The sequence below is a fragment of the Balaenoptera musculus genome, chromosome 14 (assembly GCF_009873245.2).
Source record: "Balaenoptera musculus isolate JJ_BM4_2016_0621 chromosome 14, mBalMus1.pri.v3, whole genome shotgun sequence".
Lineage (NCBI taxonomy): Eukaryota > Metazoa > Chordata > Mammalia > Artiodactyla > Balaenopteridae > Balaenoptera > Balaenoptera musculus.
Window position 1 is genome coordinate 8,289,351 of NC_045798.1, and position 20,800 is coordinate 8,310,150.

Here is a 20,800-nt window from a genome sequence, read left to right on the forward strand (position 1 = left end):
TCCACGGCATGTGGGATCTTCCTGGACCAGGGCTCGAACCTGTGTCCCCCACATTGGCAGGTGGATTCTTAACCACTGCCCCACCAGGGAAGTCCCTATTCTTAGTTTTTTAAGGAGCCTCCATATTGTTCTCCATAGTGACTACACCAATTTACATTCCTACCAATGGTGTAGGAGGGTTCCCTTTTCTCCACACCCTCTCCAGCATTTATTATTTGTAGACTTTTCGATGCTGGCCATTCTGACTGGTGTAAGGTGATACCTCAGTGTAGTTTGGATTTGCATTTCTCTAATAATTAGTGATATTGAGCAGCTTTTCATGTGCCATCTGTATGTCTTCTTTGGGGAAAGGTCTATTTAGGTCTTCTGCCCATTTTTTGATTGGTTTGTTTGTTTTTTTGATATTGAGTTGTATGAATTGTTTGTATATTTTGGAAATTAAGCCCTTGCTGGTCTCATCGTTTGTGAATATTTTCTCCCAGTCTGCAGGTTGTCTTTTTGTTTTGTTTATGGTAAAGATTGTCTCTTATTGATTGTAAGGTGTATCAGTTTGCTAGGGCCAAACATAACAAAGTACCACAGAATGGATGACTTAAACAACAGAAAATTTTTTTCTCATAATTCTGGAACTGGAAGTCCAAGATCAAGGTGTCAGCAGGGTTAAGTTTCTTTGAAGGTCTCTCTCCTTGGCTTATAGATGGATGTCTTCTCCCTGTGTCTTCCCATGGTGTTCCCTCTGTTTGTATCTGTGTCTAATCTCCTCTTCTTATGAGAACACCAGTCTTACTGGATTAGGGGCCACCCTAAAGACCTCATTTTAATTACCTCTTTAAAGACTTTATCTCCAAATATGGTTACGTACTGAGTTACTGGGGGTTAGAACTTCAACATATAAATTTTTGGGGACACAGTTCAGCCCATAACTTAAAGGTTCTTTCTGTTATGGATGTTAGTACATATTCCAAAATCATCTCCTACTTTTCACACTCTTAAAGATGTCTTTGAACTAACAGACAGTCTTAATTTTAACATAGACCATTTAGCTCTTCCTGGTCCATTAGTTTGTTTTGTGTCTCATCAAATTAAGAAAATTTTGCATACTCTGAGGTCACAAAGATATTCATATGTTTTTCTTGAAAAGCTTTAGTGTTTGAACTCTCACATGTACATATGTAGTTCATCTGGAATTGATTTTTGTGTTTGGTATGAGATAGGGGTCAAGATCCTTTTTTTTCCTATATGGATATCTGGTTGATTAGTACCATTACTGAAAAAACACCCTCTCCCCATGGCACTGAATCAGGTGACTTTGTTGTGAATCAGGTGACTGCATTTGTGTGGGTCTGTTTGATGCTGTAATCTGTGCCCCCCACCCCCAGGATCGCTATTCTGGAGAGTTCATGTAAAAAGACTGGGATATTTTCACATCTATGGGTTGGGAGTTGGGGGGATAGGGAGATTGGGGAAGAGATAATTCTTGTTGTCTCTGAAGATGCTTTAAACCCTCTGAGAAAACGTATCCATAAAGTACAGTGTCCCCACTCATTGTCTGTACTTATGTCACTGAGGGTTGGGAGGGCCCATGGCTATGGGGAGACTTGCATATTGTCTCTTTATTGTATTTCTGTCTAATGAGGGTACCCAAGCCAACTGAAGCTTTCTTTGGCCCCTTTTCTTAAAAAATCTTTATGACAAATCACCTCATTCAGTATTCATTTATTCATCCCATTAGAATAATAATCACCTATCTTTTACTGTATGTTTACCATATGACCTCATTTTGTCCTCACCAATAATCATAAAGTAAGTGTTATGTTCTGTTTTCCAGATGGGGGATCTGAAGCTCAGAGGGAGCTGCTCACACAGCTAGTGGGCGGTGGAGACAGGATCCAAACCCAGCCCCGGGTGCTTCCAAAGCTCATGCTTTTGCTTTATGACTTCCTACTCTAATCCTAACCCTCCTCCATTCTTTTTTTTTATAAATTATTTATTTATTTTTGGCATTGGGTCTTCGTTGCTGTGTGCGGGCTTTCTCTAGTTGTGGCAAGCGGGGGCTACTCTTCGTTGCGGTGCGTGGGCTTCTCATTGCGGTGGCTTCTCTTGTTGTGGAGCACGGGCTCTAGGCCTGCGGGCTTCAGTAGTTGTGACGCACGGGCTTAGTTGCTCCATGGCATGTGGGATCTTCCCGGACCAGGGCTTGAACCCGTGTTCTCTGCATTGGCAGGCAGATTCTTAACCACTGCGCCACCAGGGAAGCCCCCTCCATTCATTCTTCACTCACAAATTTACCAGGTGTCTGTGTTGTGTCTGGCCCTGCGGGAAGTGCTCAGACTCGTCAGACATGGGCTCTGCCCTTGACTGGCTGTGTTTAGGGAGAAGACTAAATTCTCACACCTTAGAAATCAAAGGTAGCTGATTTGTCCCCAGACCTTATTTTTATTTTATTTTTTGGACGTTGTTTTTTTTTTTTTTTAATTTTTATTGGAGTATAGTTGATTTACAAGGTTGTGTTAATTTCAGGTGTACAGCAAAGTGAATCAGTTATATGTATACATATATCCACTCTGTTTTAGATTCTTTTTCTCATATGGGCCATTACAGAGTATTGAGTAGAGTTTCCCTGTGCTATACAGTAGGTCCTTACTAGTTATCTATTTTATATAGAGTAGTGTATATATGCCAATCCCAGTCTCCCAATTTATCCTTGGCCCCCCAGACCTTATTTTTATTTTTTATTTTTACTAATATTTATTTTTAATATTTATTTATTTATTTATTTAGGTTGCTCTGGGTCTTAGTTGCGGCAGGCGGGCTCGTTAGTTGTGGCATTCAAACTCTTAGTTGCGGCATGCATGTGGGATCTAGTTCCCTGACCAGGGATCAAACCAGGGCCCCCTGCATTGGGAGCTCGGAGTCTTAACCACTGCGCCACCAGGGAAGTTCCTAATCTTTTTTTAAAAATTGAAGTATAGTTGACTTAACAATATTGTATTAGTTTCATGTATATAGAAAAGTGATTCATATATATATGTATACATATATATGTATACATATATATATTTTCACATTATTTTCCATTATAGGTTATTACAAGATATTGGATATATACACTACCAACTGTAAAATGGATGGCTAGCGGGAAGCTGCTGCATATCACAGGGAGATCAGCTCGATGCTTTGTGACGACCTAGAGGGGTGGGATAGGGAGGGTGTGAGCGAGGCTCGAGAGGGAGGGGATATGGGATATATGTATACTTATAGCCGATTCACTTTGTTGTACAGCAGAAACTAATACAACATTGTAAAGCAATTACACTCCAATAAGATTAAAAAAATAATAATAATAAAAAAATTAAAAAACAAAAAAAGCAAGATATTGGATATAGTTCCCTTTGTTATACAGTAAATCCTTTTTGCTTACTATTTTATGTATAGTAGTTTATATCTGTTAATCCCATACTCCTAATTTATCCCTCCCTCCTTCCTAGACCTTTTAAAGTTGGTTTAAAATCATAGACTTCAAAAAATTTTAGGGAATTACCTGGAGGTCCAGTGGTTAGGACTCTGCGCTTTCACCAGCGAGGGTGCAGGTTCGATCCCAGGTTGGGGAACTAAGACCCCGCAAGCCGTGTGGTGCTGCCAAAAAAAATAATAATAATAAATAATAAAAAAATAAAATTTTTAAACTCTGGAAGAGTTTTTAGAACTCTCCTAGTCTTGCTTTCCCATTTCACAGGTGAGAAAAACTGAGGCCTGGAGAGAAGTTACTTGTAAGTTGCCCAGACAGTAGATGGCACATCAGATTGAAACGTAGGTTTGAATGTCAGCAGTTGGGAAATGATGCTTGTAACAGAACCCAAGAGGAAAAGTAGACTTGGGTGGGGTTATAGATGAGTCCAGTTCTAGCCACTTTGAATTTGAGCTCAGGAGTGATGTTAAGGTTGGACAGATATGTGGAGGAGGCATCCACCTGATAGGACAGATAGAAATGCTAGGAGGGGAAGGTACGTGAGGTCAGGAGAGCTGAGAATCCCAAGGGAGGAGGGTTTCAGAGGGGTTCAGTTATGTTCTCAGGTATGTATTCTCTCTAAGAGAAACACCCGCCTCACTGATTTGTTCTGTTTCCCTTTTCCTAGAAATCTAGTGCTCTATAATCAAAATCTTGATTTTGATTGTGCTAGGGGCCTAGGGAAACTGTATTTACTTCTGCCCATTATTTGCCTAATAGGAATCACTCCCCTGTGGGGTAGCTCCTTAGAGTATAAATAATAGTATTAACTACTGTTTACTAAGATCTTGTTATAAGCTGAGGATCTTTCCTATATTTTTTTGTCCGATCCCATAAAACCCTACTTATCACTAGCCCCATTTAAAAAAAAAATAAATTTATTTATTTATTTGCTTTTGGCCACATTGGGTCTTCGTTGCTGCTCACGGGCTTTTGTCTAGTTGCGGCGAGCAGGGGCTATTCTTCGTTATGGTGTGAGGGCTTCTCATTGCGGTGGCTTCTCTTGCTGCGGAGTGCGGGCTCTAGGCGCGCGGGCTTCAGTAGTTGTGGCGCATGGGCTTAGTTGCTCCGCAGCTTGTGGGATCTTCCCGGACCAGGGATCAAACCCGTGCCCCCTGCATTAAGCAGGCGGATTCTTAACCACTGTGCCACCAGGGAAATCCCTGTCTTGGGGATAATTTTAAAAGGTGCAAAGGTGAGGGAGTCAGAAGATATTAGTGCTTAGGGAAAACCTGCGGACCTTTGCAAGCATCCTCTTATTTCACAAAGAGGAAACTGAGGCCTAGATCTGGGAAACGATTTGTCCCAAGTTGTGCAGTGACTCAGCCCTGTGTCCTCTCTTTCCTGTACCCTTGCACCTTTAATTTGGGACAGCATTTTCACTAGGATCCCCACTTTTAAGTTTACAAAGTGCTTCCAATAATTGTGTGAAGCCACTAGGGCGGGTCCTATTATCTCCACTTTGCAGGTGAGGAAACTGAGACCCAGAGAGGTTCAGGGATATACCTAAGGTCTCACTGCTGGGAAGTAGTGGAGCAGTATTTGAACCGTGGCCGGTGCTCTTGATAATAAACTCTGGCTCTATGAGGTGGATGAGGAGATATTCCCAAGGAGCAGAAAAAAACCAGTCCAGAAACTTGAGGATGATAGAGAAGGTTCCAGAACTATGATGTGGGACACTTGTGTGCAGTCTCTGAAGAGCGGGCTCAGTGGGGGTTTGGGGTCAGTGCCCGTGCATGCTTTATGTTAGCCTTCAAGGTGACTTTCCACAGCCTCCTTCCGGCTCTGAGCCCGTGGCTCTTGGAGCTGACTGATGGAGCCTTCAAAGCAAGGGCCATGGGGCCACGGATTAATTTCTGCAGCTGGAATTTGTTGGATGTGTGTGTAGCCTGTGAGCTCAGAGAACCAATGAGGAGGGGAGGGGCTGCCGCTGAGCAGGTGGCCTACTTAGGAACTCCAGGCACCGCTCTGACGTGGAAAATTTCTCCTGTAACCCCTTGACTTCAGGAGCCTGAGTTTCAGCGCTGTGGATCCCTTGCAGGATCCAAAAGGCACCTTGACCTTGTTACCTGCCCCAGGGGTGGCTGCTCCCCAGAGCTTGGAGTACCACATTCCATTCTTAGCACCCATCTGTCCCTTCTGTCCATTTGGGCCACTTGCCTCCTGCCTGGGGCTGAGCTTCCTGCTCGGAGACCCAGCACTTATGCCCAGCTCCCCTTTGCCACCAGTGGCAGACCGGGCTGGAACCTGAGAAGATGGAGGCCTGGCGCTTAATCTCCCAGCTCAGACTGGAAGGGACTGGCAGGCCTCAGGTGTCCCCAGTGACCCCTTGGGCAAGCGTCTCCATCTCTTCCCTCTTCCTTCCTTCTACTCTGCCCAGTTCATATTTAAGGGATATGACCTGAGTATTTAAGAACTAGGCGACACAACATTGTAAAGCAACTATACTCCAATAAAAAGTAACTAGAAAAAAAAAAACTAGGCTAAAAATCAGTGTGTTGGCCCTGGAAGAGGACCTAAAAATGACCTAACCCAGTGGTTTTCAAAGGGAAGTCCCAGGAATCCAGCTCTGAATTCTGAATGCCTACCCCCTTCCCACTTCAGCCTGAGCTGCTTGTTTTTATTTATGTATTTGGCTCTCATCAAAGCTTCTGTTTGAAGGAAGAGATCTGCGGCAACGAAAAAAAAAATTATAAAGGCCAACTTCTTCCTGCCTTTACATGCGAGGCAGCTGAGGCCTGGAGCAGGGGCAGTCAGGGTCGCTGGGCCTATAGGGCTCAGTCCAGCGCTCTTGACACTGTCCCAGGGGCCCTTGAGGCTCCCACTGCACGTTCTGGGGTCTCCTGTGCGCCATCACTGATGGAGAAGCAAGTCAGGCACCTATGCCTCCAGCCTGGCTCTTCAAGTGACATAAAGAGCCTGCATGGGGCTGTGGCTTCAGCGCTAAAACTGGTCTCTCTGAGCAGTCCACGTATGGGGGAGAAAGAGCTCCCTTTCCCTTTCTGTCTGATTCACTTTGTATTCAGAGCCACATGGATCTTTCCAGACCTGCTTATTAGCAGCTGGTGGGTAAATGTGTTGCAGACCCTACCGTGTGCCAGACATGGTGTTAGGCTCTCTTACATTGAAGGGCCTGTTTTACAAATAAAGACCGTCCAAATCTAGAAAGGGTAAGCGAGTCTCTGAAGCCATAGAGCTGGTAACCGCTGGAATTTATAAAAATACTTCTGATTGGAGAGAATTTTGAAAAGTAACAAGAGTAGACAGATGGGGTCGGGGGGTGGTGGTGGGATGAATTGGGAGATTGGGATTGACATGTATACACTCATATAGAAACAAAAAATAGAAACAAAATTCTATTAGATCACAAAATCTAAAAAAAAAAAGAATAGACAAAGTATAATGAACTCCTGTGTACCCATCATTCAGCCCCAATACCCATTAATCTGTGGTCTTGCCCCTTCCATACCCCCATCCACTTCCTCTTTTTGTGCAATATTTGAAGCATATTGAGACATCATGCCATTTCATCCCAAAAGTTTTCAGTATATAGTTCTAAATGTATATAGTATAGTTGATTTACAAGAGCAGGGGTTTTTAAAAACGTAATCACAATAGCGTTATCACACCTAGCCTTTTTTTTTTTTTCCTCAAAAAGCTGAATTGTTCCCATTTGGTGCAAGGCTTGGGAGAGGGCTCCAAGGTGGTTAAAAAGCTGGCTAGTGGCTGCATTGAGAGGCTTCAGGCAGAAGCCCTGATACCAGAGGCGCTCTTCAAAGGCTGCTGGGCTCCCGAGCCTCCTAGTCCTGCTTGAGGGTGAGCGTTTCAAAGAGATCCTGGCCCAGCCCAGCCTGGGGACCAGCCAGCCTGCAGAGGTTAGTCAGGTGGTCACCCATCTTCTTGATGAGTTTCACCTCATTTAGGGAGTGGCTCCAGGGAGCCACAGAGGTGGGGGTCTGCATGGGCAGAACCCAGGGCATACAAATCCAAAAGGGCCTGGTTCAGGTTCTTCTCCATGAGAATGGTGGCTTCCGTAGCATCCTGGGTTTTTACCCCACTCATCTTGGGATGGCTTCTGCACGCTGGTTTTGCGTTTTCAAGAGATGCTTGGTGCCCTCGTGCTTTTCCTCTGCCAATTCGTGGAAAAAGTGGCCCACGCCCTCCAGAGCCACCCCCTGGCACATCGTCACCATTGAAATAGAAGCCCAGAGAGAGGTAGGTGTAGGAGGCCCGCAGATGCATGTTTACCAGGCGGTTGATGGCGGCCTCCACTGCGGTGGAATATTTCTGACACATCTGGGAGCTCACGGTTGATAGGTAATAAGGAGCTAAGCGCAAAAAATGGTGTTGGCTGGTCCTGGAGGCCCAGGACGCCTGAGTGGCTCGTTCTGAAAGTTACCACTGGAAAAATGGTTGGAGGGTGGTTGGAGGCTGGGGGAAGGGGCGTCGCTGGGTCTGTTCCTTCCAAACATCGTTGAAGCAAGAGACAGATCCTCAGGACCATGGAGTGCACTCTCACACCTAGTCTTTTAAAAACTAGGAACCTTAAAAACTAAGGAATTTTAAAAATTCCTTAAAATGCGTAAATATCCATAGCCATTGTTCAAATTTCCAGTTGTTTCATATATAGCATAAATGTTTCTTTTTAAAAAATATTTATTTATTTATTTAGGCTGCACCAGGTTTTAGTTGTGGCATGTGGACTTCTTAGTTGCATGTGTGTGGTCTAGTTCCCCGACCAAGGATCCAGCCTGGGCCCCCTGCATTGGGAGTGCGGCGTCTTACCCACTGGACCACCAGGGAAGTCCCTACTTTTCTTTTCTTTTTTCTTTTATAGAAAGATTTCTTTTTTTTTTTTAATTTTAATTAATTAATTTATTTATGGTTGTGTTGTGTCTTCGTTTCTGTGCGAGGGCTTTCTCTAGTTGTGGCAAGCGGGGGCCACTCTTCACGCGGTGCGCGGGCCTCTCACTATCGCGGCCTCCCTTGTTGCGGAGCACAGGCTCCAGACGCGCAGGCTCAGTAATTGTGGCTCACGGGCCCAGTTGCTCCGCGGCATGTGGGATCTTCCCAGACCAGGGCTCGAACCCGTGTCCCCTGCATTGGCAGGCGGATTCTTAACCACTGCGCCACCAGGGAAGCCCCCCTACTTTTCTTTTAAAGACGTCTTTTTTTATTTATGGCTGCATTGGGTCTTTGTTGCTGCGCGCAGGCTTTCTCTAGTTGCGGCGAGCGGGGGCTACTCTTGGTTGCGGTGCGCCGGCTTCTCATTGCGGTGGCTTCTCTTGTTGCGGAGCACGGGCTCTAGGCACGCCGGCTTCAGTAGTTGTGGCTCGCGGGCTCTAGAGCGCTCAGTAGTTGTGGTGCACAGGCTTAGTTGCTCCGCGGCATGTGGGATCTTCCTGGACCAGGGATCAAACCCATGTCCCCTGCATTGGCAGGCGGATTCTTAACCACTCTGCCTCCAGGGATGTCTCCCTACTTTTTTCTTTTTTTTTAACAGTTGTATGAGTCAGAATGTGAATAAGGGTCTTGCATTGTGATTGGTTGAGGTGCCTTTTCAGTCTCTTATAATCTCTGGGCTCTCCCTCCATCCCCCTTTGGATTGTTTGACCTGTAGAATTTTTCATTGCCTGGATTTTGCCTTGGAGTAGCTTAACATGCTCTTCCATTCTCTGTCGTTTCTGTAGATTGGTAGTTGGATATAGATGCTTGATCAGATTCAGTCTGTCTCTCTCACTCATTCATTAATTAGTCCATTCATTTTATTCTGACTGCCTCATAGATCCATCAGGAGGCACATGTTAGGTTCTTTCTCTCTCTCCCTCTCTCTCTCTGTTGTTAGCAGTCACTGATGTCTATCTCCATTATTGTATCAGGGGCTGCAGGGTGGTGATGGTCTTATTAATTCTGTCATTCCTCCCCCACTGCCCCGTTTTTTCTTTTGGGCCGTGCCACACTGCATGCAGGAATCTTAGTTCCCCAATCAGGGATCTGATCGAACTTGTGCTTCCTGCAGTGGAAGCACAGAGTATTTTTTTTTAAAAAAATATTTATTTATTTATTTATTTGGCTACTCCGGGTCTTAATTGTGGCACGTGGGATATTTAGTTGCGGCATGCAGGCTCTTAGTTGCCACATGCAGGCTCTTAGTTGATGCCTGCAGGATATAGTTCCCTGACCAGGGATCGAACCTGGGGCCCTTGTATTGGGAACATAGAGTCTTAACCACTGGACCGCCAGGGAAGTCCCTCCTTTGCCATTTATTGGCTGGAATATATTTATGGAGAGAAACTTTTCCTCAACTGCTGTTTGCTTCAGAGCTGGCCTTTATCTCAGATTCATCAGACTCCTAAGCTGGTCACTTCAATTCGTATTGTTCTGCTTCCCTAGGAAGTGTGCTAATGTTCCTGCATTTCTCATCCTCACCTGCGGGCTGGAACCCAGCGGGGTTGAATCTGGTTACTGGTGCACTTGTGTTTCCCTGGAGGTTTGTGGAGCCCAGGCACCCAGAAGAACCGACTTTCCTTCCTCCTCCCTCTGTTCCCACTCCAACTCCTCCCACCAGCTGAGGCTTCCAGGACACCTGGGGAGCCGGATGGAGCTCCCTGCACACTGAGGAAGCTATTCTTAGAAGCGCTCCAGATACAGTCCCTCGGCCTCTCCCACCCCCGGGCCTCTTCCCTCCTGCCCGGCTCAGCCCCAGCTGCTCCTCACAGCTCTAACCACTCCAAGTCCTGACTTCCCTTTTTGGCTGAGGGTGGGGCAGGCCGAGGTGGGTCAACTGGGGACCTGCACCTGGCTAGGAGCAGAGTGGGGCGAGGGTGCACAGGGAGCCCTGGGGATTGTGTTGGGGAGAGGGGGTCTGGAAGCCTTGTTAGTGCTCAAAAAAGTAAAAAACAGGCCTTTTCTACCCACATCCTTCTTCTGTTCAGGAGAAGAATTGCTTTAAAAAAAAAAAAATTATTGAGGTGAAATTTACATAACATAAAATTAATCATTTTCCCGTTTTCTTTTTTTTAAAAATATTTATTTATTTTGGCTGCTCCAGGTCTTAGTTGCAGCACGTGGGATCTTTGTTGCGGCATGCGGGATCTTTAGATGTGGGCATGTGGGATCTTTTAGTTGAGGCATGCGGACTCTTGGTTGCAGCACGTGGGATCTTTTAGTTGCAGCATGCAGACTCTTAGTTGCGGCATGCAGGATCTAGTTCCCTGATCAAACCCGGGCCCCCCTGCACTGGGAACGCAGAGTCTTACCCACTGGACCACCAAGGAAGTCCCGAAATTAATCATTTAAAAATGTACAATTCAGTGGCATTTAGTACATTCACAGTGTTATGCAACCATACCGTCTGCTGGTTCTAAAACATTTTCAACACCCCGAAAGGAGATTCATACCCCTTAGCAGTCACTCCCATTCCCTCACTCCCAGCCCCTGGCAACCACTCACTTACTTTCCGTCTCTGTGGATTTGCCTATTCTGGACATTTCATATGAATGACATCATGCAACATGTGACCATTTGTGTCTGGCTTCTTTCCCTTAGCATCATGTTTTTGAGGTTTATCCATGTGGTAGCATGTATCGCTACGACAGATCTTCCTCGACTTATGATGGGATTACATCCCAATAAACCCATTGTAAATTGTAAGTTGAAAATGCACGTAATACACCTAAGCTATCAAACTTCATAGCCGCACCTCGCCTACCCTAAATGTGTTCAGAGCACTTACATTAGCCTACAGTTGGACAAAATGATCTAACACAAAGCCTATTTTATAATAAAGTGTTGAAAAGCTCATGTAACGTATTGAATACTGTACTGAAAGTGAAAAAACAAAATGGTTGTAAGTGTTTCGGTTGTTTGTGATTGTGGTTGACTGGGAGCTGCGGCTCCTTAATGCCGCCCAGCATCACAAGAGAGGATCATATCACTAGCCCGGGAAAAGACCGAAATTCAGTATTCGAAGTACAGTTCTATTGCATGTGTATCGTTTTTGCACCATCTTAAAGTCGGAAAACCTAGGTTGAACCATGGTAAGTCGGGGACCGTCTGTACTCTCCTTTTTATGGCTGAATAATTTATATTTTTTATTAGGTATGTTTTAAGTGGATAGGAGACTTTTGAAAGAAAAAAATATTTTTTAGAAAAACCAACTTTGTTGGTCATTTAGTGCCTAGTGTTTTTGTTTAATAACAGCTTTACTGAGTTATAATCCACATACCATACAATTCACCCATTTAAAGTGTACAATTCAATGGTTTTTCATTTGTTCACAGAGTTTGTGCAGTCATTGCCACAGTCAATTTTAGAACATTTTCATCACCCCTCATAAGCCCCCCATCCCCCCCCCCTTAGCCATCCTGATTATGTTTTAGGATGGTAAGTGGTCAGTCCTTTTGGACTGGCTGGCAGAGATTTAACTGGCTCTGATTTCCCACTACATCACTTTCTCCACCTGTAATTATAAAAGAAATTGGCCAGTTAGGTAACACTTCCTACTTGCAGGCACTTCTCAGGAATGTTTCATGTACATTATCTCATTTAAGTCACAGGACAACCCCATAGGTTGGCTGCCATTTTTGTCCCATGTTACAGATGGGGAAACTGAGAGACGCTAAGAGGTCCGAGGTCCAGCTGGGGTTCAAACCCACAAAGTCTTAGCTTAACCACTGTATTGTACTGATGGGGCAGCTGAGCTCCAGGCCTTTAATGCTGACTTGCACCAGCCTCTAGGGCTGTGATTCCCATCACCTACCTGCCCAGCAAATCCCCTTCCTCAGGGGGCTTTGCAGATGGGACCCTGAGCAAGGTGAGGGAGGAGAGGCAGAAGGAGGAGAGGCAGGGGAGGTGGAAGGCTGGAGGCCAGCCAGGAAGCGGAGAGAGCTTGGGGGCCTGTTCTCTTCCCCTCCCCCACTCTAACATAGCAGGTTCTCTGACAGGTGGGCTTTCCAGAACAGCTGAGCAGAGCCCACCCGTTCCAGGAGCCCTGGTAAGGAAGGAGCCAGCACTGCCCAGAGCATGGCCAGAATTTCCAGCAAAGTTCAGGGATGCCCCCTGGTGGATTTGCACTCCTGACTCAAAAACAAAGCGGTTCTCCAAGGCTTCCCTGGATCTGTGGGGCGAGGAGCCAGCCACTGAAGGCGGGGATCATTTTTCAACCTTAGCATGTGATCAAGATTCAGTGTTGCATAGGGCAGAGGTGGGGGTCGGGGGTTAAGAATTAAGAACCTGGGTTCCAGCATAAGATGGAATTGGCTTCAAATCCCAGCTCTGCAGCTCAATAACTGAGCATTTCGGGGCAAGTTAGTTGTGGAGGGAAGCAGATGGACTGGGGAGGGATTCGTTTTAAGGTTGGAGAGTGACTTGGTGAGGAAAACTGATAGGACCAGGTAATTGAGCAGACAGGGCGTAGGGCGAGGCATATGGGGGATGCTAGGGCAGGGGCAGGTTTTGTTTTACGGGGCCTCCCGAGTAGGATCTGCACCCCCAGCTGGCTGGAGCCACCAGCCTGTGGATTCTGCCCCCAGGTAGCCGGCGGCTGGTGGACGTGATGGACGTGAACACGCAGAAGGGCGCGGAGATGAGCATGTCCCAGTTTGTGCGGTACTACGAGACGCCCGAGGCCCAGCGGGACAAGCTGTACAACGTCATCAGCCTTGAGTTCAGCCACACCAAGCTGGAGCACTTGGTCAAGCGTCCCACCGTGGTAGGCAGCCCCCCCACCCCTGGCTGCGGTCCCCTCCCCGGCCGCGGTCCCCTCCCCGGCCACCTTCCGCCTGCTCGTCTTGCTCGAGGCCAGCCTGCGCTGGCCCAGGGGGAGGGCGGGAGGCGTTTGGGCGCAGGAGGAGGGGTGGAGGTGGTGATGGGGCCCAGCTTCAGGGCACTGGGAGCCAGGAGGCGCTGACGGCGGCCTGGCTGGATTGCAGGTAGACCTGGTGGACTGGGTTGATAACATGTGGCCCCAGCACTTGAAGGAGAAGCAGACGGAAGCCACGAATGCCATTGCGGAGATGAAGTACCCGAAAGTGAAGAAGTAAGGCTGCCCGGCTGGCGGCGGGACCCGGGAGGGGGTGGCTTTCAGCCCTGTGGGGGGCGGGGGCTGGAAGTGAGCCTGGGCTGAGGCCACGGCCCTGCGGGCTCGCCGCTAGGACGTGAGGGCTGGGGGTCCTTGGTGTGGGCAGGTTGGCGTCTTGCTTCCCTGGAATGCAGGGGCTCTGCATTCTGCTCCGGGTCTGGATTCTCCATCCAGATCGTTCTTTGGCCTCCCTGCCAGCTCTCCCTGGGGGGATGTGATCTGAAGAGGAGGAAGAGTAATGGGAACCATCTCTGTGTGCATCTGTGTGTGCGTGTGTGTGTGTGCGTGCGCGTGTGTGTATGTGTACTTGTCAAACATTCGTCTTCTCCCTGCAAGTGACAGCATGTCCTGGGAGTGGATTTTTAGGGGTCCGCCACGGACACTTTACCTTTGCCAAGGGCTGGGTAGGGGTCTGGTGTTTTTTGCTTCCTGCTGTTGAGACCTGGGACCTCTGATTGAGAAGAACCTTTCCTGAAAAAAGCCAGGGGCCACTTCCTCACCAGACATTCCTTAGAGAGACGGTGCCCTCTAAGCGGGAGGTTGGTGGTGGGCTGGGAACGTGGCCACATCTAATTGCAGGGACATCACTACATGTGGTGTGACCAGCAAGTCCTGAGACTGATTATTTAACATGGGCAGAGGTAGCTACGAGCACCTTCCATGTTCTAGGACTTGAGTGGCGGACCCTTGGGATGAGGAAGTCACCTTGGGGCCCCTACCATCTCAGGCCCTCTGTGTTTCCATCTTCAAAATGAGAAGGAGATGCTGGTGGCCCAGGCAGAACTATTGCTTTGGGCTTCCTAGAAGAGTTGGCTCTGGTGACTCCAAATCCATTAGCATCTGTCTGCTCAGCCCCACTGCCAGGAGTGACCCTAGGAGCTTAAAGGCTGTGAACTTTTCATTCACTCAGCCCTTCATTCAGTGCATACTGAATGCAAACTCTGTGCCAGGCTTTGTAAGGGAGGCCAACACGCTGGCCCTGGGCTTCTCAAGGTTTTGCTTTCAGGCTCTCTCTCTCTTTAATTACCTCTCAGACATTTTTTTCTCCCCTCAAAGCTGAAGCTCCTTACACCCCTTGGATCTGGTCTGCCTCAAAGGGAAAGATTGGGCTCAAGGAGGGGTTGGTAGGAGGGTTTTCAATTCTGTTTTGTTCCGATCCGATCACATCAAAATTTATGGAGCCCTTGGAACAGGGAAGTAAAAGATGAACAGGACTAAAAGCCCCTACCTTCTGGAGAATGTGCCATTAACACGAGGGTAAGGTGCAGCTCTCATCCTGGGCAGAGGGAAACGGGTTCCCAGAAGGCAGATGCGGAGAGAAGGAATCATTTTGGGTTGCTGGCATCAGGAAATCATCTCGGAGGGGATATTGACCTGGACTTTAAAGGACAGAGGAGATGGGACGGAAGTGGGGGAGGGATGGCAGTAGGCAAGTGCCAAGGTCCTTGATGGAATCACGGAGGCAGAGCTTGAGGAAAGAGTGTGAGACTCAGATTAGTGAGAGGCAGATCCTGACCCTCGTTGATTGAGTGATTGATTGATTCAGCCTATAAACTGAACATCTGATTGGTGTTGGGTACCGGGAATACAGCAGGGAGAAAACCAGATGAGCTCCCTGCCCTCATGGAGGTTACAGTCTATTCAGGAGACAGATGTTAATCCAACAGTCAGAGAAACAAATGGAAATTTGCAGCTGTGATGAGGCCACAAGGCAGAGACCCACGGTGCTATGGGAGCATGTACCGGGGGATTCACCAGGTTAGGGAGGGCAGGGCAGGCCACCCTGAGCTGCAGTCTAAAGGGGAGAGGGGTTACTTAAGTGAAGAGGCCTGGGAAGAGCTTTTCTGGCTGTGTGCAGAGAGCCTGGGATGGTGGGGAGGGCTGGGGACAGGGCGGGGCTGAAGGACTTGCCAAAGAAAGGCCAGTGGGGCTGGAGCAGATCAAGGGAAGGTCAATGGTGCAGGATGCGGGGTGGGTCAGGCTGACAGGGCCTGACAGTGTCATAGTGAGGGGTCTGTATTTCTCCTAAGAGCAGTCGGAAACCTCTGAGATTTTAAGCAGAGAGGTGTGTGTTCGGATTTGTATTCTGCAAATTCTGCAGCTGCCGCGTGGATTGAAGGAGGTGGGGGCAGACTGGTAAGAGGAGCCACTGCATCATCTAGATGAGGGTTAGAGGAGAGCAGAGGACAAACAGGACTTGTACTTAGGAAGGTAAAATAGACAGCCTTGGGTGACAGATTTCAATTAATATCTACTTTGCCTCTCTGAGATGTTCAGTATATTCTACACTTTATTGAAAGATTCCTTTAAATAGTAAGCTCTGTTAATACATTGAGAATTCTATCTAATTACCAGAAAAAGGCTCACACACAATTTTCTAGAACCACATGTCTTGGACATATTGGTTGGACTATGTGGCAAATAGATTTACAAACCCTGTCAGTGGCCGTGGGAGCTTGTTATAGGATTTGAACCTTGTTAGGAAGGAAATTGTCACCTTGGAAGTAGTCCACTTGTTCGGCTGAAAAGAATGCTGATTTCAGTTAATAAGCAAGGTAAAAATCCCATGATGATGAAGTCCTCTGGGATCGTAGAATGGTTCTTTGGAATTTAATTAAAACGACACTTTCTAGAAATCACAGAGCCTCCATGCTGGAGGTGCCTGGAGAGTGGAGACAGCTGAAGGGCCACCTGAACCGAGGGTTTGCAGGGGGGACGAGAGGAGGGTTACAAACCCATGACTGACTTCTCCCTGGTTCCAGGATTTATGTCGTTTGATCATGGTGAGGGGGTTAGGAATTTTAATGGGTTTTGGTTCAGGTGTTTAAGACAAGGGGTGGAGACAGTTGTCGAAGGGGTAGTTGCAACTTTGTGGGAGACAAAGATTTCTGAAGAGTATACTGGTGTGGGAATTCCTGGGCGGTCCAGTGGTTAGGGCTTGGTGCTTTCACTGCTGTGGCCCAGGTTCGATCCCTGGTTGGGGAACTGAGATCCCACAAGCCGCATGGCGAGGCCAAAAAAAAAAAAAAAGAAAAAGTATACTAGTGTATTAGTTATACCTCTTGCTGCATTTACTTTGTATTTTGTGCAAGACACTCTTCTAAGCAGTTGGTAGAATACAGTGAATAAACAAAGTCCCTCTTCTCATGGAGCTTGTATTCTGGCTGGGAGAAGAGACAGGCCAGCAAACAAGTGAATAATATAACTTAGGAGGTGATAAGTGTCATGAAGAAGCAGGATAAAGGGAAAAGATGATGGCAGGGTAGGTTGCATATCAGCTGCGCCACTCATTTCTGCCACGGCCTACCCCCCGCCCCTAATTGCTGCCCCACAGAAATGTTTTGGCTGTACAGAATTATTTGTCTTGGAAAATTCCATAATCGTACAAACAGTGACAATGATTTGGAAGTACCCCTGTATTGGTTGTTTACTGCTGCATAGCAGATTACCCTAAAACCTCACAACTTAAAAAACTTTATGTCTTAGCAGCATCAGCTCACAGCTTCTGTAGGGCAGGAATCTGAGTGTGGCTTAGCTGGGTGATTCTGGCTCAGAGTCTTGCATAAGCTTGTGTCAAAACTTAGACCTGGGGAATTCCCTGGCTGTCCAGTGGTTAAGACTGAGCTTTCACTGCCGAGGGCCCAGGTTCAATCCCCGGTCGGGAAACTAAGATCTCACAAGCTGCGCGGCATGACAAAACAAAACAAAACCCAAAACTTAGGGCTGGGCCTCAGTTCTTCACTGTGTAGGCCTCTCCATAGGGCTGCTTGAGTGTCCTCATGACATGGCAGCTTCCTGCCCTCCGCCAGAAATGGTTTGAGAGAGAGCAAGGAGGAAGCCACAGTGCCTTTTAAAACCTAATTTTGGAAGTCACATACTGTTTACTTCTGCCATATTATAGTAGTTAAAAGCAAGTCACGAAGTCTAGCCCACACTCAAGGGAGGGGAATTTGGCTCTGCCTCTGGAAGGGGTGGGGAGCTCTCAAAGACTTTGTGGACAGGTTTTTAAACCTCTACAGTCTCCTGGGTCTATGACGTGGGCACACCTTTTTCACTTAGGACCGTTGGGTATTTTAACACATTCCAGAAAGAAATTAGTGAGTCTTTTCTGTTCTCACCTGCTCCTGTAGCCCACTGGGCTTGCAGAAATGAGGTTTGCTGGTGTATTAGAGATATACAGTGGACTGATAGAGCTCAGAAGCCCAGCCAAAAGGGGATCCCGTGTAAAGCCTACATTTGGCCCCCCAAAATTGAAAATTGACTGCATTTTCTTCCCACGTACTTTCTGGGGGTACGCAGCTGAAACAGGATGGAGGGAGGCACTGGGATGACCAAGTTTCGGGGCTGCCTCTGTCTCTCCCTGAGCTACGGCAAATCTTTTATCTCCTCTTAGAGACTCAGTTTTCCCTCTACAAAGTGGTGATCCTGTCATCCCTGCCCTGCCTCCCTCCCATGATGTGGGGAAGATGGAGCCTGCAGTGGATGTGAAATGTGGTTGGGAGAAGATGTTTGTCTACGTGGCCTCCTGTAGACACACAGGGGCTGCAGCTGCCATTGTAATCCTGGCATCCTCTGCTTTTTAATCTACCCTCCCTCACATTTGCATAGGGCATCTCTACAGCCGATATTTACCTTCTCACTCTCATCAACCGTGTTTGTTGGCATCATAAATGATCGTCCCTGTGTAATATATCACATAGAGAAACTGACCTAGAGAGGCTGCTGATGTCACATGTGGGCCACGCCCCGGACCCAGGTCTCTGGATTCCTGGCTTTTCCCTTCTACCTCGAAAAGAAGAACAAAGAGAGCCAGCCTTTCCTGTGGTGCCATGTATGGCCCCAGGTGCTGTGTTAGACACTTAGCACACAGATCTCAATGATACTGGAAGCAGGTTACTATCCCCATTTAACAGACAAGGAAGCTGGAAATCTTAGTGGTTCAATGCAGTAATGGATGTAGCAGCTGAGTGTAAGACAGTAGGGGCTGGTGTGGCTTCTGGGTAACTGGAGAGGCAGCCTTTAAAAAAAAATTTTTTTTTTAAAGAGTACTGGCCAAACCAAGCATATCTAGGGCCTGCTTTGATCTGTAAGGGCCACCAGTTAGAGGGCCCTGACTAGTTTTAACAAATGGGATGCAGAGATCCAGAAGGGGGAAAGATTTGGTCCAGTGTCACATAGCTGATTAGAATAATTATAGGGCTGTTGCTGGGTGCTGCACTTACACAGATGAATCTGGTGTGGTCCCTACTCACAAGGATCTGGGCATTTGTGACTTAAAAAGTAATATGGGGGAGTTCCCTGGTGATCTAGTGGTTAGGATTCGGTGCTTTCACTGTGGAGGCCCGGGGAACAAATCCCTGGTCGGGGAACCATCCTGCATGCTGGGTGGTGCAGCCAAAATACAAAATAAAAAAAAAGAAAAAAGTAATATGTCTCCCATGTGGACAGCCTGATCCTGTTGTCAGGGCCTTCTCCTCTCTGAGTTCATTTAATTCAATGACTGGTGCTCAAATCCAAGGTCGGGGATAGTCTTTGTCATTACTATCTTTTCTTTTAAATAGGCAAAGCATACATAAGGTAAAAAATTCAACCAGTTCCAGGGAGTTTACAGTTTAACCTCACAGCAGGCCATCAGGGAGGTACTAATGGGTGAGCCATCCAGTAAATGACACAAGGAAGCAACACCCTGGGCCAGGGCGCTGACCACCTTTAAATGGCTTAATGTTCAGTTCCCTAAAATGGGGATTATTAGGTTGTTTTAAGGGTAAAATGATATCATGCATGTAAGCAGCTATTATTATGAGCACTTGATAATTGGAACCTATTAATTAATAATTCTGGGTAGCCCAGGGAATGGGATTTGGCCAAAGAATCGAGAAGTTTGATTTCTGCCCCTGCAGACGCCATACCACCATCTCCTGGCCCCCCTTGTGGTTTATGGGGGAAGGGTGGGATGGGAAGAGGGCTGTGGTCCTGATGAGCGTGCCCTGGAGGGGTGACTTCTGATTTGAGCTGGACTGACTTCTTCAGTTAGTGGTTGAGGTTTGGCTGTAGCCTGCAGACTCTGCTTCTTGAGATCTTGGGATTTACCAGGGAGACCTGGGGAGAAGGGCTGAGAAACTCTGAGACAGGCTGCTTGGGTAAGCACCCCACTACGAGGGTAGTGATCATGGTGAGTCACTACCTCTGAGCCTGTCTTGCTTTCTCATCTGTAAAATGGGTACAGTCCTGCAAATGACCTTACAGGGCTGTTGTGAAGATTGGATTAAGTAATCAAAGTGTTTATCTCAATGAATTCCCACAATAGTTCTATGATGTGGGGCTACACAGCTACTAAGGGGGCAGGTAGGGGCAGGCGCAGCAAAAGAGCATCTTAGATTGCAGATGAACGTCAGGTCACCTCCCTGCCCCCAGGGCAAGGAAACTGCTGAGAGAGGGGAAGTGGTTGTCCAAGGTCACAGCTAGTCTGTTTTAGGGCCAGAGCCGCATCCCTGATCTCTGGGCTGCCATACCCGGAATCAGACAAGCCCTCCAACCCCTGGCACTGGTCCTTTCTATAGCTTTGCCCCGAGGGGTGCGTTTCAGGAAGGTGGTTTTGCTGGGTCGTCGCCTTCAGCAGCAGGACGGCGTCCACACTCCCTGAAAACGGGCGTGCGGGAGTCCCCGAGCGCCTGCCAGTAGAACGGAGGTGGGGAGAGCTACCCTCGTGCCCCTACCCAGCCCGGGCGAGGGGGCGGCCGTGGGCGGCGGCGGCGTCCCCTGGCGCTGGTCGGGCGCGCTTCCCTGTCGCCGCCGCGGCCTCCCTCCGCCTCCCTGGCAGCCGCCGTGCCGCGCGGGTGTTCAGTTTCTGCGCGGGGATGAGCGCAGGCTGCGCCCGGCTCCCCGAGAAAGGAACGAAGCGAGCGAGGGCTCCGCGGTCCTCGACCGGGGCCTGGCAGCACCGTGGAGGGGGCTCGGCTCTGGTCGCCGGGGCCGGACGAGCGTCGAGCCTCCGCCGCCAAAGGGGACGCCCGGGAGCCGCGCCACAGTCGAGGGTAACCGCGGGCGGGGCCGGGCGGGCGTTTCTGCGCTGCGCCCCGCGGGCCCGGGGCTGCCCTGGAGCCCCCCACTCCTTCGGGGCGCGCCGGGGCGGGGTGTGGGTCGCCTCCCTCCCGCGGGCTGCACGGCCGGCGTCACGGAGCCGCTCTTTGTGTCTCCCGGGGCTGCGTGTA

General features: G+C 48.2%; 1 protein-coding gene across 6 annotated transcripts in view; it reads left to right on the forward strand.

The window, feature by feature from the left end:
* KDM2B (lysine demethylase 2B) overlaps positions 1 to 20,800 on the forward strand; it is a 122,690-nt gene that overhangs the window by 13,454 nt on the left and 88,436 nt on the right. For 5 of the 6 annotated variants that reach the window (XM_036874787.1, XM_036874789.1, XM_036874790.1 and 2 more), the window contains exons 5-6: positions 13,042 to 13,220; positions 13,441 to 13,547. In XM_036874787.1, the coding sequence (XP_036730682.1) occupies positions 13,042 to 13,220; positions 13,441 to 13,547 (286 nt within the window). Of the gene's footprint in view, positions 1 to 13,041; positions 13,221 to 13,440; positions 13,548 to 20,456; positions 20,624 to 20,800 lie in introns of those variants that run through there. The other variant, XM_036874794.1, reaches the window with a different exon arrangement.